The 22,360-nt window shown below is 35.1% G+C and overlaps 1 protein-coding gene across 6 annotated transcripts in view; it reads left to right on the plus strand.

The window, feature by feature from the left end:
• Positions 1–22,360, plus strand: part of NIPBL (NIPBL cohesin loading factor) — a 152,817-nt gene that overhangs the window by 121,101 nt on the left and 9,356 nt on the right. For all 6 annotated transcript variants that reach the window (XM_054053716.1, XM_054053719.1, XM_054053720.1 and 3 more), the window contains 22 exons: positions 1,013–1,113; positions 3,328–3,466; positions 3,675–3,757; positions 4,785–4,917; positions 5,820–5,963; positions 8,699–8,788; positions 9,028–9,242; positions 9,342–9,444; positions 10,156–10,254; positions 10,353–10,499; positions 11,379–11,513; positions 12,764–12,862; positions 14,067–14,120; positions 15,271–15,379; positions 15,960–16,096; positions 17,654–17,794; positions 18,097–18,190; positions 18,301–18,455; positions 18,709–18,799; positions 20,547–20,720; positions 21,242–21,432; positions 22,214–22,321. In XM_054053716.1, the coding sequence (XP_053909691.1) occupies positions 1,013–1,113; positions 3,328–3,466; positions 3,675–3,757; positions 4,785–4,917; positions 5,820–5,963; positions 8,699–8,788; positions 9,028–9,242; positions 9,342–9,444; positions 10,156–10,254; positions 10,353–10,499; positions 11,379–11,513; positions 12,764–12,862; positions 14,067–14,120; positions 15,271–15,379; positions 15,960–16,096; positions 17,654–17,794; positions 18,097–18,190; positions 18,301–18,455; positions 18,709–18,799; positions 20,547–20,720; positions 21,242–21,432; positions 22,214–22,321 (2,742 nt within the window). The remainder of the gene's footprint in view (positions 1–1,012; positions 1,114–3,327; positions 3,467–3,674; positions 3,758–4,784; positions 4,918–5,819; positions 5,964–8,698; positions 8,789–9,027; positions 9,243–9,341; positions 9,445–10,155; positions 10,255–10,352; positions 10,500–11,378; positions 11,514–12,763; positions 12,863–14,066; positions 14,121–15,270; positions 15,380–15,959; positions 16,097–17,653; positions 17,795–18,096; positions 18,191–18,300; positions 18,456–18,708; positions 18,800–20,546; positions 20,721–21,241; positions 21,433–22,213; positions 22,322–22,360) is intronic.

Here is a 22,360-nt window from a genome sequence, read left to right on the forward strand (position 1 = left end):
TCTGGAAGGTATTAGAGCATTTACATAGACTGTAATTCTCTTTGGTAGAGCATTGGAGTTTAGAAATAGCTTTTCTAAAGTTAGTTCTTTTTTTTTTCTAAATACAGTTTGTTATCATAATCTAGGAAGAGTATTAAATCTACCTGAGCTGCCTCTTATTTGCAGAGTACTCTATAGGAAGAAAACCCCTACTTCTTAGTTTTGGTTATGTCATTTAAAGTGTAAACACAAACCTCCTTACTCTTACCTGTCCTTTCTTATCTTAAGAAATCTTAGCAATGTGATTTTCCTTATTTCCTGTGTTAAGATTTGGATTTATGTAATGGAACAAGGCACAGAACTAGTAGGATTCTTGTAATGGTATAAATTCTTTTCCTTGTAAGAGGTGGCTGTGTGAAAGATTCATGGGGCACATAATATTTTATTTCAGGAAAAATTCAGCACAGTTCAGAGGTGCTTGTTCAAGTGAGTTTTCCATCTTCCTAGGATAATATACTCCAGTATTCTTTCTGAACAAAAGGAGAGGCAAACTCTACCATCCTGAGCCTTTAAATACAAGGAATATGTCATGTCAAGCAAACATGAAAGCTTAGGATATGAACTAAAACTGCTTTCTCAAATGTGCTTTATATCCGAATACAAGTTTGCTTAATTTATGTTACCACAGAGTTTTACTCTGTACTGGAGTCTGAAGGCTTAGTCTTCCCTATATGTATATTCTAACATTGACAGAAGTTTTTAAAACGTAAGGTATTTTTAAGAGCTGTTACACACTTAATGTTATTTGAAAATTTTAAGAAGTCTATACTTGGAAAAGGTTTTATGTATTTTATAAGGAAATGTTTGCTTTGAAAATCAAAGTTATATATTAAAAGCAAGGTATGCTTTAATTATAATTTATTTGTCATATCCAAGTATATGTTTCGATATACAATTCTTAACAATGTATTTAACAAGCAGTATTTTATGTAACAGTAAACAGTGTTCTAACAATGGTGTAACTGTTGAATAGGTGTTCTCCAGGTATGAAAAACATAGACAGTTAATACTAGAGGAAATTTTCACTTCCCTTGCAAGACTACCAACTAGCAAGAGGAGTCTGAGAAACTTCAGGTAATACCTGACATAGATTAATGACTTGTAGACAGTAGCATTTACTGTAGGATTGTAGTCTTTACTATAAACTACTTTAAAAATCTGTGACTCCACAAGCTGGTTGATATTTCAAACCAATGAGGGTGCAATTGTCTGACAAATATCTTGTAATAATCACTGCTTCTTATGCCATCATATTTGTGCATGCTTAGAAAAATAATGGAAATATCCTCTTACTTGTCTCACCAAGCATGTAAATGAGTATAATATTAGTATGCATTCAGATGGTTTTTTTGTTGGAAAATTCTTTGGTTCTGTCAGTGTGGAGTTACATTATTTCTTTGTTGCTAAAGCTAAATAGGAAAATGCTGGCTGAATTTCTTTGAGGACGCACACAGAGAACTCTTTCCAGCAGGGAAATCAATCTAATATCACTTTGAATGAGTTTCATTTTGAAACTACTCTGTTTTCATTGTCTTTCAAGCACTTCAGCTGGATTTCACTGTGTCTTCAGAATAATAGCACAGGTTCAGGTTCAGTCTGAGGAAGAATCTGACCTGAACTGGATTTCAGTTAAAATCAAAGTTGATTTTGTTCCTTGCTTGCATATATCTAGCCCCCAGAAGCAGACAAATTGTCAGTTAAATATTTTGTCTAGACTGGAGTGGGTGAACAGGAAATATCCAGGAAAAAAAGTACACTGAAATATTGAAGTTGAATTGACCCTAACATTAGCATAAGTGCTTGTTCCTCTTAATTCCTCTTGGTTTCGTTGTAAACACACGGAGATCTAGCCAATACCAAGGTAGTAGGAGTAGGAGTGTAAATGGTAGATATGCTTTTTGAAGTAGGAATGGTGCCAGAAGAAAGTTACTATGTCAGGGCTAAAATGTTGATCTGTAGAGTGATACCTCTGGTCTTTAAGGAGCATTCCGTAACTGTGACTATAGTCATGAAGGGTGCGGGTTGCACAACATTTTGTATGAAATGATTTTCTCTCTCTAGAATCATAGAATCACTATATTGGAAAAGACCACTAAGATTATCTAGTCCAACATTCCTATCAACTGCTAAACCATGTCCCCGAGCACCTCAACTACCCGACTTCTAAATACCTTCAGAGATGGTGACTCCACCCCCTCCCTGGGCAGCCTCTGCCAGTGCCCAATGACCCTTTCCATGAAAAATTTTTTCCTGATGTCCAGCCTCAACCTCCCCTGGCGGAGCTTGAGGCCATTCCCCCTTGTCCTGTCCCCTGTCACTGGGGAGAAGAGCCCAGCTCCCTCCTCTCCACAACCTCCTTTCAGGCAGTTGTAGAGAGTAATAAGGTCTCCCCTCAGCCTCCTCCAGGCTAAACAACCCCAGCTCTCTCAGCCGCTCCTCGTCAGACTTGTTCTCCAGACCTTTCAAAGAAAGGGCTTCTTGTATCTTTATATCTTTGGCTACGTCTTCAAGATACAATCCGATATCTGCCCAGTTAGTGTTGGATAATTTGAGGAGAGTGATATGAATGATTATCACGTTTTCGTATTGTTAATGGTAGCAGTGTTGATGTATGTGTGGGTAGTAAACACCATACTATTTGTCAAGTTATGTCATGGGAAGAACATGTAGGTATTTATACTGGTCTTACCAACTTAAAGACACAGTTAAGACATGATTAAAAGACACTTGCATGCTGAAGTTCATAGTATGTTGTGCTGCCTCAGATTATCGTAGGTGTAACTCTTTGTAGAGGTCAATCTAGGTCCTAGTCAGTATTTTATCTTGTTATAAGGCCTGCACATTTCACATATATTAAGTAATATATAAGTAATAAATTATTGGGGCTTGAGTTTGTTGTTTTTGGGGGGTTTTTTTGTGTTGTGTTAGATATGGCATTATATGTAATAAGCCTATTAGTAAGTGCCTTAGCATGTGGATGTTGGATTTATTAAGTATTCTTGTGCATTTTTTAGCTGCTGAAATTCGCAGGTACTCTGATAGCCCATCCATGGGCTGTTTCACTTCAGCTCTTCTGCCTGAGAATAATACTTACTGGTTTTGTTAGACTAGATTTTACACTACATAAGAGAGAAGCAAATGACTACATGAATGTCTAGAATACAGATTTCTAGAATACAGATTTCTAGCTGTGTTAATAATTTTAGAACAATATTATTTAGGGCCAAATTTTTTTGTTTGTCTTTTTTGTTTAGTGTTACTGTTAATGCTGTCTCTCCCTATGAACAGATTGAACAGCAGTGACACTGATGGAGAGCCTATGTACATTCAGATGGTAACGGCACTAGTTCTGCAGCTTATTCAGTGTGTCGTGCACTTACCATCAGGAGAAAAAGATTCTAACTCAGACGAGGAATCAAACAAAAAGGTAAGATATTTCTTAAAAGCCATAGATTTTTTTTGTGCAGAAATTACTCTGTGTGTTTGTAGGTACAATATTTTATTATGGTGCTCTAGTAATCAAATATTGTAAGTCCATAACTGCAGTAATTAATTGATTCATGGGAAATGCTGATCTGGAAATTATATTTCTCAGTATGCTAAAATAACAGATAAATGCATTTTGGTTTTTTTAGGTGGATCAAGATGTGCTTATTACTAACTCTTACGAAACAGCCATGAGAACAGCACAAAACTTCCTTTCTATTTTCCTTAAGAAGTAAGTACTGTTGTGTTCTTTAGCATATTGATGAAATGAGCTCCTAATAAAACATATCATCTCTTAAGACAAACCTAACCACTTTGCAATGCTATATACCTACTCATAAAGTTATTTATGACAATATATTTCATAGATCCCTAAGAGAGCTACCCATCTGGACAAAAATTTTTATGGAATAGATATTTTGCAGAGAGTTCTTTATACATTTAAGAATCTGTTTGATAATTCATGTAGGATCCTTTTATTAGAGGTCTGTTGCTCCTCAGAAGCCTGGAAGAGGAGGCTTAGTGAATATTTAAGTGGTGGAACCAGATTCATTCAGTCATCAACGTTATGAAGAAATCAAAAAACTCTAGAAAGTACTTTTGTTTGGCTGAAGTTAGGAATGCCAGTGTCTCAACAGGCAAAAAAAACCCTAGTATAGCTGAATAACCAAACGAGTTCTAAGAATAAGTCATGTTAATTATTACTCTTAAGCCAAAAGGCTATTTAATATCCATCTAGCAATCTCTGAATACTTCTGGTATCATTAAAATTAGGGATGACACATGGAAGTGAAACACAGTGAAGATGTTATCTTTGGCATTTTTTGCATTCTGATTTTAAGCTTTGTGGAGCGTAATACTGAGACATCACTATCAGACAAATCAGATCAAGCTTAAGGGAGGTAGACAGAAGACCTCCTAAATACCCTACTCCATCTTCAGCTTTACAATTTTACCTACTTTGTCCACTGCCCAAATTAATGCAGACTTAGAGTAATAAATAAATAAAAAATCTTAGGAAGAAAACTGCTATCGTGGATTAGCTGCTTCACTTGCAGTGCAGCTTGAAGTGATCACTGTTTTAACAATTTCTCCATAAATTAGTAGAAGAAATTTTCTGCTAATTTTTCAGAATTTTTTTTTTTAGAATTGCCTAAAACTGTTTTTCTTATTAAACATAGAATTACTTTTGTTTACATCAGAAGAAAAGCTTAAATGCCTCTTAGATTGGCTTACAAAATGCATTTTCTTTTAAACAGGTGTGGCAGTAAACAAGGGGAAGAAGATTACAGGCCACTATTTGAGAACTTTATTCAAGATCTTCTTTCCACAGTCAATAAACCAGAATGGCCAGCCGCAGAGTTGCTACTTAGCTTATTAGGAAGGCTATTGGTAAGGGATTCTTGCTTTTAACTGTTATATTAATTTATTTCTTATTACTATGAAGACATGTTTATTTCAACTGAAACTACTACAGGAACGCTTTCTTGTTGTTGACACACATGCAGCATTTAAGGATTTTCTTATGTGTATCACAACTATGTAATACATAGATAATAAAATTTGTGTTGAAGAGTTGTTGATATGGAACTTGTTAAAGATCAGATATGCATACAGTTTCTCACGGAAGTCTACTTCCACTATTCCATAGCATTTTCAGCATGGAAAATATACATTGATTAGCATCTAATAAGTTTAGATATTCATTTGGAATAAAGTCAGATTAATAGTTGTAGTGATTCATGTTAAAGATCTCCTCTGCACTATTCCTTTAGCACAGAACCTGAAAACAATTAAGTGGTTTGGTTTTTTACCAATATTTGCATTTAATTCTCATTTTTTACAGAATGTGAATGTTTTTCTTGACATTTTCTTTTGAGAGTTGTTCTTCAGTATTACAATGCATTTATCACAGTAATTTGAGCAGTTTCTTGGAAAAGTATTTTATGGTCCTGTTCCTGGTAAAATGTGAATAATGAGGAGGTTGCATTATGGTGCTTAATATTTATGCTATTGAAAAGAATAACAGCTGTACTCATCATCCAGTTATTTTATGAGAGTATATATTTTAAAAAACTCTTTATAGGCATAGTTGTATAGAGAGAAACCCAATAAGGGGGGAAACATTAATGTGAAGTTCAGTAGTGTATCTGTAATGTAACAGTAAATTACATAATTTTATGCGGCATGGAGGTAGGGTGGAATTTTTAATAAGGTCAAGCAATCTTTCATAAGAAGAATCTCAATTGCATAAATAAATATTTGTTTTTAAAAGCTTATTCTGTTTTTCTTAGGTTCACCAGTTCAGTAACAAATCTACAGAAATGGCATTAAGAGTTGCATCACTTGACTATCTTGGAACTGTAGCTGCACGACTAAGGAAAGATGCAGTCACTAGCAAAATGGATCAAGGATCTATAGCCAGAATCCTCAAACAGGTATGTGAGATATCCCACGCAGCTGGATTGAGATGTATTCATTGAAATGCATGACAATTTTAAAGATATCTCCCAAACTGTCATTTGGGAGAATCGGTTTTCTTTGTTCAGATTTTTGAATCAAATGTACTCAATTTCTAAGTATCACATTTGTTAGAGGATGTCTTCCTTGCACCATCTCCGTAGTGATCATAGGAAGTGGTTAATTGCACTGGTTAAGCCAATTTTCTTGTGACAGTACAGGGGAAATAATGGAGCAAAAGTTGGATTCTATCTTAAGAAGTCTTAAAAACATGTGTGTATGTCCATTTGCTATTGCAAAGTGGTAACTGAGCTTTTGGAACTCATGTACAGGCTTTACAGATTTAAACTGTTAGGCCTATAGGAGTAGTTTTTCTGTGATTTAGCTGGTATTGGTCATTCTTTTTTCCTTTTTTAAACTGGATTTGCATGTATCTTTATTTAGAGTGCATATTTGTTAATGCTGCTCCATATCTGCAAGAGTGGCAGCAATTATTGAAGCAACATATGCATTTGTGCTCCATACAGTATGTTGGTTCATGGGAGAATACGAGATCTTTTGCCTCCTCTAAAAAATGTGGACTTGCACATTTCTTATGGAAGCTATAGATTTCTTTCTGAACTGCTAACTGTTCTCAGCGTGATCAAAAGTTGAGTAGTGATATCAGGTTCATTTCCTTTTCAGTTACCTGAAAAAAATTACGACAGACGTATAACATACTTTATAGTATCTGTTACAGATTTATGTTGAAGGAAAATCTGCACTTTACAGGCATTCAAATAAAGAATCAAAATTCTTCCACTCCCTTATGAGTGTGATTCTTCCCATCACTTCTGGCAACTGGAATATTCTAGAACATATAGTGTCAAATCTTTGTCTTGATATAATGCTAAAGGCGTTTATTTTCACTTACTCAGGAAGTTTAACATCAGTGATGGTAGATCTGTGCATTGTGGAAGGTGTGTGCTATACAGTACGATCCATCAGGGTAGACAGTGTGTTGTTTGTAGTTATTGTATCATAAGAAATACTTAGAAATGTGTACATGACAGCTAAGCTTCAGTTTGCTGTTCAGATGGCAAGAAAATTAGTTCTATAGATAGACATATTCAGCTGTGGTCATCAGAAACTAAAATTATTATTTCCTTTCAGAAATTTAACTTATACCTCTACAGATTTTTCTTTCCTGCCGAACTGAATGCTTCACTCTGTTGGATATTTTCTTCTATGCTCCCAACATAATTACCTGGATAGTCCCCAGTGATTAACAAATGCTATAATTCTTTCTACTCTGGTTCGGACTCATGACCCATAAAATTAGATTTAGGAGAAAATTTATTCTGTTTTGACGTTTTCAAACAGTAGATTTTTTTTGTAGAAAACTGTCATACATTGTCAAGTTGATTTGAACACATCAGTATTTCAACATCATTAGTATTATCACTTGATACACTGATGCTCTGGACTTGTAACTGTAGTCTTCTCCACTTGCTGATGTTTGCAAGCGGTGTCATGTGTTGTATTTTCCATCTGTGGGGTTCATATAGAAGTTAAGATTGTTATAGGTTACAAGTTTTATTGCTGATGAAGAAAAATGTTTTGCAGCTCAAAAATTTTAAGCAAGAAATTATTCTTTCTACTTTTATTATCAATATTGAATGATTTGTCATGGGCCTCAGAATTTCCTTTCTGCATTTTTACTTGTTTGAAAATAGGCAGTTATGGCTCATCATAAGACAACCCTTTTATTCAGCCAGCTATCCACAGAATTTTTTAACATTGGTTTAAGACCAGAATTTGCACATATATTAGGACGCTAAAAATATATAAGCCCATATTAATATTATGTGTAGTGTAGACATGTTTTGAACTTCTGAACTCATTTGTTTTGGAAAAAGAAATGACATCAACAACTTCAAGGACCTGTGTATTTCAGTATAACACTAAAGGAAAAAAAGCTGGTTTATGGGTTTGGTTTTATGCCTTCTTGCAGATGCGGAGAAAGTCAGTTTCTGACTCATCAGTTCATTGATACTGATTTAATCTCTGTAACCTGTATATGGGGAGAAATACATTGTCTTGTGGTCATATACAAGATAATTGTTTCATTTAAATAGGCTAGGAGCATTTAAGAGATCAGGATATATGTAGAATCATAGAATTATTTCTGTTGGAAGGGGCCTTTTTAAAGTCATCCGGAAAACAGTTATAACAGGTATCTTTACAAAAGGGTGATTAAGTTACTTATATTTCTTTGATGTTGCCTGTACTGTTTTACTATTTTCTGTTTCATTTTTCTTTTACTTTTTTTGCCTTTTATTCCTTGTTCACCCGAGAAGTCACTCTTTCAGTGCTTAATATTGGTGAGACAGCTAATAATGACTTTTATAGGTTAAACCTTGTATTAGGCTGCTACATGCTATTTCATCCCTTCTTTTTTCCTCTATAAGGGTCTTCACACAAGATCATAGAATGAAAATTAATCAAATCAGTCAGTGTTACTCTGCTCTTAATCTTTCTCAGACTTTAGAGCAGCAGTCTTATTTGTTTATAAACTCTATGCAGTTTATAAATAACTGGTTAAAAAATAGTTAAAGTTCTGCAATTTTCAAAACAACTTCAGTGTATTTTGTATGTGAACATGCAGATTTTCAGACGGTAATTACCACTCTGCAATATTCTGTTTTATAACTTATCTTTTTAATTCTGGCAGGCTTCAGGAGGAGAAGATGAAATTCAACAGCTGCAAAAGGCTTTGCTAGATTATCTGGATGAGAACACAGAAACTGATGCATCATTAGTGGTAAATTTCACTTTTCTCATGTCAAGTGTATAGATCAGTAATGTTATAGTCAGTATAATATATTATACTGAATAATAGTATTTTTGGTTGTGCATATTAGTGCTTCAATTAAAATGTCACCCTAACATATAACATTGATTGTGTTTTCCAAAACACTGCAGATTTTCTGAAATATTGTTAATTTTACTTTTCTATATACTTTGGTTTTGTTTTCTATGCATCCTTCTGTATTTCTTCAGTTTTCTCGGAAGTTTTATATAGCGCAGTGGTTCCGTGATACCACTATGGAGACAGAGAAAGCAATTAAATCTCAGAAGGATGAGGATTCGTCTGAAGGAACTCATCATGCAAAAGATGTTGAGACCACAGGACAAATCATGCATAGAGCAGAAAGTCGCAAAAAGTTTCTTCGCAGCATCATTAAAACTGCTCCATCTCAGTTCAGTACATTGAAGTATGTTTCAGTACCACTTATTTCTTATTAGTCATGCATTTGATGTTTTAAGTTGTTTTTGGTAAACAAGTCCTAATTAACACATGGAATTTGTTGCAGGATGAATTCTGATACTGTGGACTACGAAGATGCATGTTTGATTGTTCGCTACTTGGCCTCTATGAGGCCGTTTGCCCAGAGCTTCGATATTTATTTGACACAGGTAAACTGTGCCAGAAGTCCTAGTACAGTGAAATACAGTTAGTTTCTGCTTCCAAGGACTTTCTGTAGCGTGCCATATCTGTTCGTTATTAAGCACAGGCCATGATAACACCATGTGCTTTCATAGTCTGTATTGATGACATAAGAGATCGCGTTTTTTTCTTGTCTGCATTTCCTATATCATATTGTACATACATTATTTATTTGTCCAAGTACGCGTATGGCAAAATTATTATGATTAGATGTACGCAAAAAGAGGATAATTACAAAGTGTTGAAGTAGTTTGCATAGTTACTATTCATAGTTTAGGTTGTGTTGCTTACATTGATCTGCATACAGAGCTATTCTTAAAATATAGTCCCCAAGTTGAGCTCTGCTATTAAAAGAACCATGGTGAAAGCTACAACTGAATGACAAAAGTAGAGTTTAAAGTGAAAGATCTGTAAGTGAACGTGTAGACCCTGTGTAAATCCTGTTTGGACCAGTCTTACAGATGTAGCAAATCCTAGTAAATATCCATGCTTGGTCATTAGTGCCATGCAACATCACTCACGTGCTCCTTTTTACTTTCTGAGAAGATATTAAGTTTTTAGTTGGCAGGTATTTTTATTTTATTTAAATTGTTTGCATGTTATTCTGCTGCGTTTTTGCCTGGTAAATAATGTTTTCTACCTTCCCAAAGCAAATAAATGTTTGTTTTTTGTTCTCTTAGATTCTGCGTGTACTTGGTGAAAATGCAATTGCTGTTCGAACAAAAGCCATGAAGTGTTTGTCTGAGGTTGTTGCTGTGGACCCCAGTATTCTAGCCAGGGTAAAGAAGGAAATATACATCATGCACGTAGTTTTTTCTGTCGTGTTTAAAAAAAATCTTCATTTCTTATTTTGAATCTGTGCTTTAATTCTTTTTAGCTGGATATGCAACGAGGTGTTCATGGACGATTAATGGATAACTCTACTAGTGTACGAGAAGCAGCTGTAGAGCTCCTTGGCCGATTTGTGCTCTGTCGTCCTCAGCTTGCTGAGCAGTATTATGACATGCTGATTGAAAGAATTTTGGTACGGTGACTTGTGATATTTATGATAATATAAGTGGCATTGGAAAATTTGGGTTGTGTTTAATTAGATTGAATGATTATCCTGTGCGTAAATTATATCTTGTTGTTATTAAAACAATTAGATATAATTTACGCTTGGGAATTTACGCTTTTAAGACCAGTCTTGTAAAATGCATCACTTGTTTCCAGTGAGGCTTTGTTATGTCAAAAGGTATACATATATAGAAAGTTGTACTGCATCAGAGCCACAATTGGATTCCTTTTGATTCAATAATTAAGATACAACCTAGGTGAAATGATGAGTTTTGCCACATCTCTGAAGTCTGAGATATGGGTCATTGAGAGCAGTTCAGTACTATGGGTTATGATGAAAGATCTGCAGCACAGTATCTAAAGATACCATTCTAATCTAAAAGTTAAAAAGATAAACTACTTTGCTTTTCTATGTTATCTTTAGTGTTTTCAAAGACTTCTTATTAGATTTTTTGTACTCTAATTTGCTACATGTATCTTATCCATAAGCCTTATATAAAAGCTTGAAGTATTACAGCCCAGATCTACGAAGACTCATCGCATCTAGCTTGTAAGCTGTAGAATCATGCAATTGCAACATCACGAGCTCTTAGATGGGAGAGAATAAATGGAGGAAAGCATCTCAGCTTTCTGGGGATTCAGACAGAACCTTTAGAATTGTTGCATTGAAGTGGTACAAGTTATGCTGACGTTTTACATAAACGCTCTCCAGAATATTTTAGCTGCCTTTTCTAAATTGCTTTTGCAAGTCAATTTTGGTGATCTTCAAATAGTAATTCATATGGTAACATAAATTAATTCATTTTTTGGATTTGTTTTCAAGAGTGTAATGCTTTTCTTTTCACAGGATACTGGTATCAGTGTCAGAAAGAGAGTCATAAAGATACTTAGGGATATCTGCATTGAACAACCAACATTTCCAAAAATTACAGAGATGTGTGTGAAAATGATTCGGAGAGTCAATGATGAAGAAGGCATTAAGGTAGAATGAAACGCATCCGTCCAGACTTTAATTATTGTCATTTTAGTGTTTCTGTATTTTTACCAAAAAAAAATTTTAAAAGTATTGCATTGCTCCTTTGTAATATTTATGACTTCTATTATTGTAATTTTTGAGAGCAAATATTGTAGCTTTCTGAAATGCTCTCTGACCTTTTTTTTCTTTTTTTTCTGTCTTCAGTTTTCTTAAAGTTGTTGATGACAAAAGATTTTAAAAAGTTATTTTCTAGAATTATTTTTCTTCTTGCAAGTATTGTTTGTGGTACTTCTCTTTTCTAACGATTAAAATTGCCTATAAAACCTCTTTCTGCAAACAAAATAAATTATAAGTCTTAAGTATTTCACATTAATAATGCAAATTTTAAGTTTTGCATACAGAAATTTTGTAGTATTAATCTGTGCGAATTGTGCATTCTTAGTGTTAGTTGGTCAGTTATTCCCCCTAAACATTACTTATGTGATCATACATCATTTAAAATTGTTGGATGATTAAGGACACACCTGTAATTCTTTTGTATCAGACTTTCAGTAGGATTTGAAATCTGCAACTTCAAAGCTGCAGCATATATGTTTACCTCCTGAGATAGGTTAGTGCCAAGTGGCTTTGTGAGAGGACTGTTAATCAAGAAGTAGATGAACATCTGGATCCAAAGTGCTGCTGGGAAAGGAGTATGACCTTATTCTTTCTCCTCCTTCCCATTGCCTTTGCCTTTCTAACAAAATCAATAAAAAAATGAGGCATTATTTTTAATGTATTTTTATGTTCCTGTGAATGAGGAGAGCTTCTTAAAACCAGATGCTTTATATGTAATTTGTGAATAATTTTGTTTGCTTTCACTCTATTCCATTTTTTCCTCCATCAGAAAACATTGGATGGGAACATACTTCCTGTGTTTGAGTAGGGAGGTGCATGTGTTCAGTTGTCAGCTTCTCAGGGTACTGTGTTTGCCTGAGGAATGCAAATCAATGCAGGAAGGTGATAACTCCATTTTCTGTAGCATCAGTTCCCAGTGAACATTTTGCTGAAGTTTGCTTAGAGGTCCATATAAATCCTGTAATAGTAGATCTGGGTGCGTCTCGGGTAACATTTACCATGACAGTCTCCCTTATGTTGAATAATTCCTCATGAAATGGCATGCATCATCAACCGAATCTATTGTATGGGTTTATTGGAAATAATACATATGTGCCAAGAAATGTTTGTTTATTTCTGCTAATATTTTTGTCCTTCAGAAATTAGTAAACGAGACCTTCCAGAAGCTCTGGTTTACTCCAACTCCACACCATGACAAAGAAGCAATGACAAGGAAAATACTGAACATCACTGATGTGGTATGTTAAACAAATTTGAGTTGTGTGCAATATTTCCTTATATTTTTCGTATCTTTGAAATATTGTCTGTAGCTTTTTAGAATATAATTATTTAATTGTCAGAGGTTTTTCTTTTTATATCTCCTGGCATGGAATACATGCCAAAATTATTCATCTGATGCAACAGGCTGTAGGAAACTTCAAATGCTCACTGATCTGCTGGCAGCGGGGACTGGGACCACTGTATTCAGATTGTATAAATGCTTGTTCAGTTAAAACACAACAGACTTTTATTATATTTAACATCATCCAGGAATTGCTGGTAGCGGCATATGGTTAAGCCTAACTGAGAAGTTGTCTCTAGAAAGAAAATTTTCCTTAGAAGAATGATAAAATTTATTTTGAAAGGTCAATAAGCCATTTTATAATTAGAGGGTCAGGGTAAACTACTAGTACCTGCATAATTTTATCTGCTTTTAGCAAATTAAATAACAAGACTCCAAAATAACAAAATCTCTTTCAAGTAAATTGCTTTATTTGTAGTGAAAATGTGTTGTGTAAAAACACTGTGCTGAGAATGTGTTTTCATATCAATTATGCCAAAATGTAAATATCAATTAAAAGTACTTGCTTCATTACTTACAATTACGGGTTTAATCTTCATCTTGCTTTTCAATATTTTTACAAAATAGTAGTCTAGAGTACATTTTCTAGACTGAGAAGTTAGTCAGTTTAACTTCAGTTTAATTCTCAGTTCTCCTGCTAGTTCTCCTGTGGGGCACTTGTGAGCTGCTCCTGACATATGATAGCAGTGAAGGCTTGGTTTTTTTGATAAAACAATATTTATATACACATAGATACCCAGAATTTCATTTTTAAAATGTCAGGTTCGTCTTTGTGCTTTAGTTTGTAATTGTGCTTTTGTGCTTTAATCTTTAATCTACAGAAACAAAATTTGTTTTACATTTGGACCAACGATTCCCAGTAGAACGTATAGGCTTTGTGTCATTTGTTACACAGATCGTGGAGTCACTGAAATGCTGAGAACTATTTTTCAAATGCAAAGACAATTTCTGTTTTCCAAAGATAAAAAAAAATTGTATTTAAAGCGTCTGAAAATAGACTTATGCACGCTTGCTGATCTTTTAAGATAATATCTGTATTGACGTAATTTTTCCTCAGATGCCTTTTTTATTAACCAGTTTATTCTCAAAAATGCTTCTAGGTTGCAGCTTGTAGAGATACAGGGTACGATTGGTTTGAACAGCTTCTTCAAAATGTAAGTAATGAATTTTGAATGTGTAGTACGGTCATTGTTAGAGTTCTAACATTTCTTTTTGTACTGTAACACATAGAAGGGGGTCTACAAGCTCAGTCCTTTACAGTGCCCTTTAAACGTCTGACTTTTGATCATTATTGGTGCAGTTTTCTTTGTCGCCGACGTTAGTTTCTCTCTTTCCATACGATCTGTTTTTAAAATACTTCTTTGTTTTGGGAATGATTTTGTTTGTTTGTTTTTAGTTCTCTAGTCATTTCAATAATGAGTGACGAAAGATGAATTCCACAGCTAAGATACTTAATTATCAATTGAAGCACCTAGTGTAATGTAGATTTAATTTTTATAAACGGCATACAAGTGTTTTTTCACATCCAATGTATCTGTCGGGTAATTTAGTCACATAGAAGCCGTGATTCTTCAGAATAAATATCATATTTTAGTCTGATTTTTCTAAGAATTGAGCTTAACCTGTGTTCTGATTGTCCTCTACATCGTGTATGCACTGGTTAATTTTCAAGTAAAAAAACTTTTGATTTTACTTTAACCTGGAGTGGCGTGAAAGTAGGTAGCCAAGTAAACCAGAGTCTCTTAATGGCTGCGCTGAAGAAGAGGCTATAGTATGGTCTCAGCCCTTCTTAAATAGTAAAGAATCTTCATGGATGTAGTTTCAGTACCTGAAGTGATATGAAAGAAAGCTAACTGCTTAAAATGTTTGTTAAACTATGTTTCATCATTGTTTATGTTTTTGCTTAGTGTCAAAAACTACAATCCTTTTGATTTGCTCCTTTTTTTCCTAAACATTTTAACAGCCTTCCAGCTTCTATTAGTTACTGCTGGCACATATGGCTACATTACTGGTTTCTGCATTATTTCATTAAGCACAAAGCTAGCTTTCATCCCAATACAAATACCAGTAGACCTTTCTGGTTTTTTTATTGTAGTTAACATTCCTTTACTTCTCTTGCATTTTTATTTGATATTTTTTACTTCCCTGAATTTTTTCAACATGTCACTTTTGTGGAGAAGTTAAATAAATACTTTTGTAGTGTAAGAACCTTGTGTATTTATAGAAATTGTTACAAAACCAGCATGTATCCAGTGTAAATGAATGCATACTTAGTGCTACATAACTTTGTTTCATCTGCTGCAGCTCTTGAAGTCAGAAGAGGATGCCTCATATAAACCTGTGAAGAAAGCTTGTACTCAACTAGTTGACAATTTGGTTGAGCACATTCTTAAATACGAGGAATCTTTATCAGGTAATGTTATGTACAACCCAGTAGCTAAGTTACTTTGAGTTTTATATGGTACTGTAACAGTAGTTGTTCAAATTACTGTTGCAGAAAGTTGCTGTTGGAGAATTCCTGTTAAAAAAATGGTGGTAATAAATTATTGCTTTTAAGTTCAGTCTGAACTGTTGAGCACTGCATAATAATAAAGCTTTTCCTAATTTTCACCTGCTATTCACAGTAATAGAACTACTTTTAAAATAACTTCTTCAAACTTTTAGATCACTAGGACAAAAACAAAGTTTTATTTGCATTAGTATGTTTTACAGTTGTAATAGGAATCATTTGCTGGGGCAGTGTTCTGTGTACAGTAAGTAGTTTAAAAATTAGTAATATCTTAAAGCATCTTTATTTCTTTTCTCACATATTTTGTGATCACATGCAAATGTTAACACATTGTGTTCTCATCTCTAATATAAGGATATTCTGTATTGATCTTGAAAGAGCTGTAGTGAAAAAGATACTCAAATGATATTTAAGCTGTATGTCTTTCATTGCTCATACAGTACTTAGACTTGATATTCTTTTTGTATTTTCTGATATGTTGCAGATTCTGACAGCAAAGGTGTGAATTCTGGTCGCTTGGTTGCTTGCATAACCACTTTGTTCTTATTCAGCAAAATCAGGCCACAGCTAATGGTCAAACATGCCATGACCATGCAGCCATACCTGACCACTAAGTGTAGTGTAAGTAGAGAAAAAAGCAGTCGTTTTTTTATTCCCAGAAACAAAACCATAGACATGAATGGCTGTTTTGTATACTTGATGAAAGTGGGAAAAGAAAAATTGTGTATTTATTTCATGGGCATCATGGCTTCGGAAGGTACTAGGTCCTTCTAATAACGTCTTTGGCTTCTAAGATGCTACTCTTCACCCTTTGCCTCCACATTTTACACCAAATAAAACTGAAACCTGCTTCTTTCCCTTGAGGACTGAGACCCAGTTTTTCACCTATTACGAAGTAACTTCTTTAAATTGTTTTGTTTTATAGTCACAGTCTTAAAAGTGGTTAATATTTAACATACGGATCTAAAGACCAACGATATAGTTTCGAAAGATAAAATGATGTAACATACAGCAAAGATCAGAAAGAAAATGTCATGCTCCATCCTCTTCCACACTTTGCTTCTCACTTCCCTAGCTCTAGTTTTTGTGTTCCCTTATAAGACAGTTTACATCAGAAAAATAGTAAGAGAGCTGTAATGCTGGCACCACCACCCCTAGTCTGGTAAAATGGTCCCACTCCTCTGAAACGTTGCACTTTCTGCCATTTTAATTTGCACAGTTGTTTCAGTGAATGTTGTGATGAAACCCTCATCTGGCAGACGGAGCAGGGCAGTATCATACAGCCCTGCCTCGAGGAGGAGTGTCGTGAGTGAGTGGCAGCAACACATTACATTGCGTCAGCTGCCCAGGGCAAGCTTGAGAAGTAACTCTTTATCAGCTTAGATTGTAGGTATAGCCAAGCATTTTCCAGGCTTAGCCCTGGTGTGTTCTCTATGAATGTTTACAACAGATTATTAAAGCTGCTTCTGATCAAACAGTATAGGAAAGGGATTTATGATTATTTACTTGCTGCAACCCATTTAGTGGGTTGCACTGGTTTTGTACTTACATACGTTGAGATGAATTGTAGAATTACCACTGTTATTGAATGTTAACTCGCTGGGTAGTAGCATTTGGGAATTATCTTATACTCACTGGGAGCTTGATTTGTCAAAAAAAGTCAAAATGTGTCTTTAGTAGATAAATGTTTTTCATAGACTTCTCACATAGAATACATATACAGTCATGATAATATAAACCAGTAATAATTTTAATTGTTATTTCTACATTTGTGCACTTTATTACCTATCTTGTTTAAGGCACATTGAGTCGTAGCAGAACTCTGTTTTGCTGCTGACACTTCTTTCAAGGTGTTGTGTGTACTCTAGTGTGCATGTGTTGGGATCAGTTACTAATTTATTGTGGGACTCAAAAAAATGATGAGGACCATGAATTTTCAGGTCTGTCACAGCCTTGAGAGGTGAAGTTCTGCTCATACAGACTTTTTTTTCCCTAGAAGTTATATTACTTTCATAATAATATGTAATTTAATAACAGATATAAACTATATGGCTATTCTTTTATTTACCAAGTGTCTTAAATAAGTTGGGAATTTTGACTATCGGTTCATATTAATAATATGTAGCTTGTAGATAACACAGCCAAAAATGTTAAATGCTATAAATACTGTTGTTTCAGACCCAGAATGATTTCATGGTGATCTGCAATGTTGCAAAAATCTTAGAGCTTGTAGTGCCGCTAATGGAGCACCCAAGTGAGACATTTCTTGCCACTATTGAGGAAGACCTCATGAAACTCATCATCAAATACGGCATGACAGTAAGCTTTTGATTGTGTCTATTCAGTTTATGCAGTTTCACATTGTGAGAGAGCAAGTTTTGCTTTTAAGACAATCTATCTTCCTTATGAAAATAGTTTCTGAATATCAGTGTGCTTGGTTTACCGGAGTTTGTATGCATTGCTGTTACGTTTCAGGAAGTGTGAGGAGGTTTTTCAGAGCAGTCTGGGATATTGACATTGCATCTGTTACAACAGTAGCTGTAGTTCAGCATAGTTTTTTCCTACATACCTTCACAAAAGTCTCAATTTTAACTTATAAATTTGTTCTTTCTTGCTGCTAGGTTGTTCAGCATTGTGTGAGCTGTCTTGGGGCTGTTGTGAACAAGGTCACCCAGAATTACAAATTTGTGTGGGCCTGTTTTAATAGATACTATGGTAAGTAAAATCACACCATGTAATTGTCACTTTTCAGTTCTGACTGCAAGTGTGATCTTAGGGATGTGCCATGATTAAACACTGTGATCAAAACTTTTATCTTAATGTAGGTGCACTTTCAAAATTGAAAAGTCAACACCAAGAAGACCCCAATAGTACAATACTTACTGCCAATAAACCAGCACTCCTTAGATCACTTTTCACTGTTGGAGCACTGTGCCGGCATTTTGATTTTGATCAGGAAGATTTTAAGGGCAACAGTAAGGTAAAATAACTTGTATTTACTCTTCATGCCTTCGATGTATAGAATACTCCCTTTTAATTATGCCTTGTACCTCAGAGCTATGTATTTTTTCATAATACATACAGTAAAGCTTTTGGGGTTTTAAATACATGGTTTTGAAAAGGCCATGCACTGAGACTGTATTTTTCCTTTTCTTTTTTGTATCTATGTTTTTTATAAGAGATTAAAAACATCTGTTTATCTTCAAATAGCTATTTTTTATTAATTTGCTCAGGTTAACATTAAGGATAAAGTCCTTGAACTGCTGATGTATTTTACGAAGCATTCAGATGAAGAAGTACAGACAAAAGCCATTATTGGCCTTGGTAAGGAATGTTAATATTATTTTTTGGCTTGATATATAAAAATCCACATGTATCAGTAGGAATTCATTTTTTGTGTAGTGACAAGGGAGTAAAATTTGCTACACGTTTTATTTGAGAATTGGCTGTAGAAAAGTCAGTGTTGCTAATTGCATGCTTCTGCAGAAGTGTGGTAGCTTTTGGCAATGAATACCTTTTGACGTGTGAACAAGTCTTAAAGTGCAACAGATTTGCAGAGTAATGGAAGTGTTATTTTTTTCTCTACATGCAAATATCTTGTAACTCCAAATCTTGCTTTTCAGTCCACAATTTATTGTTAGAGAACAACTAGAAAAAGTGCTGCAGAAACTTTGAATGTTTGAAGTGTGATATTCTGCACAGAAGTCGAGGGAACTCTGACAGTTTAGACCAACTTGGGGATGCTTTGTGAAATTTCACAAGGCGTTGAGGTGATGTCAGTCTAGATATTAGTTTGCTATTTTAGCTATATTTTAGCTAGGATTTTAGCTATATTCCACTTTTAAATAGATTCTTGATCTGAAGGCACTAGTGTGGTATTTCAGTGACTTACAGTAGTACGTGAACTGCTCTTGAGTGCTTTGCATCATGTTCATCCTCTGTTTAAGGACAAAAACTGTACCTGTAAGAGAATCTTGTTCAGGCAGATAGGCCTTGGCTTCTCTGAGTGTTGCATTTGTGGTTATGGCTCATTGTAAAGAAAGCTGTCTCCTAGGCCTTGTGAACTTACGTAGTTTAACTGTGGATTGGAATTTGCTGTTATGTTTCTGCTTAGGTGGCTTTTCAGATATCCTCCTTCAATTCAGGTTAAGGAGGGTTCCACGGTAAGAACCAAGACTGAATCTTGATTTCATATTTTATGAGAAACCATTTGAGACAGCTGAGCAGGATTAATGGCTTTAGAGTTGCCTTTCCTGCAAGAGCAGTGTTACAGCTTTCTGGACTGCGTAGGAGTTTTTCTAGACATTACAGCAAGGTGCACAACACTTATGGTAGTCCGGTCCACTATAATTATATTCTACAGAACAGTGCACGTGGGATAGGGGCTGTCTTCCTAAACATAGACAGGATTGCTTTGCTTATGGATGTGGAGAATGTTGCATTCGCCAAAGATGTTTCTAAATTATAGACTGAACTGTGATAGGTTTGGGGTAAGGGGGCAAAATGGGGGGCGGCTGTCAGCAGGTAGTCTTCAGGTTTTTTTCTTGTCCTCTGCCTGTAAGCATATCAGTTTTCATTTTAATTAGACCTCCAACAACCACTTTCAGTGATGTATTGATCTCATCTGTGCCGATTCCATTTTGAGGGTAGCTGCTGGGTGTATGGAAATGTAGCGGGCTGTGCAAAGTTCTGCCTTACGAGCTGGTAATTGAGCAAAGTTGTCAGAGCCATTCAACATTTGTGTGCAGCAATAAGGTGAAAAGGGATAAAAACCGGATTCAACACATAAACACAATGGAGGTATCATGTGAACAGTGTGTACTTTCCTATCAGCAATTACTAGCATGTTATTTCAGTAAGGAGACTCAACCATTTTAGCCTTTCCTTTGGGATGCATCCTTATAAGAAGTCATCCTTATAAGCTGTAGATAGTGCCATATAGAAAAGCAGTACTGTTTGGGCTAGAAAAAGCTGTGATGTTGGGAGGAGGTAAATGTTGGAATTCTCTAGAAATACTGTTTTTAGGTGAAAGTAACATGGATTATTTCCTCTTTTTTTTCCCCACTCCTAGGATTTGCGTTTATACAACACCCAAGTTTAATGTTTGAACAGGAAGTGAAGACTCTATACAACAGCATTCTTTCAGATAAGAACTGTTCCGTAAACTTAAAAATCCAGGTGTTGAAAAACCTCCAGACCTACTTGCAGGAGGAGGATACACGTATGCAGCAGGCAGACAGAGACTGTAAGTGTTGAGTGCTTCTGTGCTTATGAGGCATGCAATTTCTCTGTGTGTGAACTGAGTCACTTAAGATTGTTATTAGATCAGTAATATTGTACCCAAAGTATCTTAGAATAATCTTCAATAATTTGTTATGTGCATAGATACGTACACACAACAGGTATCTTGTTTACTTTAAAGATGTATAAACCCTAGAAGCAATCCAGAATGTATAATTGTTGTAATGATAGTAGTAATACTTTTTTATCAAAATCTCCTCTAAGGTTAATTTTGAGGTATGAAATAATAAATACAGCAACTTTTAAATGAAAAACCTTTATTAAGGAATGAGACTTTCATTAAAGTCACATCACTTTCGGGTTTTGATGTATATTTACTATCCAACTGTTCTACACACCATGAGATCATAAACCCATTTTTGAGACGGCTGAAATGTGTGTATATTGCAGAACTTAAAGATCAGGATGCATCAAGCTAATTATTATACTGTGGTGAGTGTGCTATTGCTTTTGTCCTTCTTACAGGGAAAAAAGTAGCAAAACAGGAAGACCTGAAAGAAATGGGTGATATTTCCTCAGGGATGAGTAGTTCCATCATGCAGCTGTATCTCAAACAGGTCCTTGAGGCTTTCTTTCATACCCAGTCCAGTGTTCGCCACTTTGCTCTAAATGTCATTGCACTGACATTAAACCAGGGTCTCATCCATCCTGTTCAGGTATGGTAGCTTTTTATGATGGGAGGTTTTTCATTCCAATTCTCAGAGGGTTTCACACCTGCTACATGGATTTCCAGTTTTTCTCTTCCAGCTATGTTACAGTATTTTCTTATTTTAGGAAGGGGCCATTACAGAAAGCATATTTTGAAATCCGTTTTATGTTGTTTAGCTAGTGAGATTCCAAATGCTGTATTTTGTGGGTTTGGATCAAGATGCAAAAGCCCAGCCAGTGCCTCAAGAGCATATACAGATGTACATTGGAGCATATTTCTGTTGTAATTTTCAGGCATATGCCAAGTTGTTGTCTTCATTTGATTCCTTATCCTGGAGAATGTGTTAGCTTGCCTTCACCTCAATCCTCTTCTCCTCCAAACACTATGGAATTCCACAGGCAATGTCAGAACTTCAGTCAACATCTCCATTATTCTTTGATTATACAATGATTTTGTAATTTTTCTTTATGCTGCAGCCATTGTGCCTGTTCAGTCATAAGTGATGTATTTTGGTTTGGGTTTTTTAAATGGCATTTTTTGTAGCATAAATTGACGTCAGAGTTTGAGAGAAAGGGAGATACCTGAAACCTCACACGATTTCTGTTATTCTGGTTCTTGTGTATATTGTACTATTTGCTTGCAAAACGTAGTCAGGTAGTAAATTGCATAGAGCTTCCTAGTTTCTGCAGTAATTGGAATATAACAAGAAAAATAGTGTAGTAGAAGAACAAAAACTGAGAAAGAGGAGGTACAATGACTCTGAATAATACTTTCCTTTGTTTTTCAAGTGTGTGCCATACTTAATTGCAATGGGCACAGATCCAGAGCCCTCTATGCGAAATAAAGCTGACCAGCAACTGGTGGAAATAGACAAAAAATATGCTGGGTTCATTCACGTAAGTAACACTGATTTAACATTTTGCAAAATACTGTTG

This window comes from Cuculus canorus, chromosome Z, assembly GCF_017976375.1.
Source record: "Cuculus canorus isolate bCucCan1 chromosome Z, bCucCan1.pri, whole genome shotgun sequence".
Classification (NCBI taxonomy): Eukaryota; Metazoa; Chordata; class Aves; order Cuculiformes; family Cuculidae; genus Cuculus; species Cuculus canorus.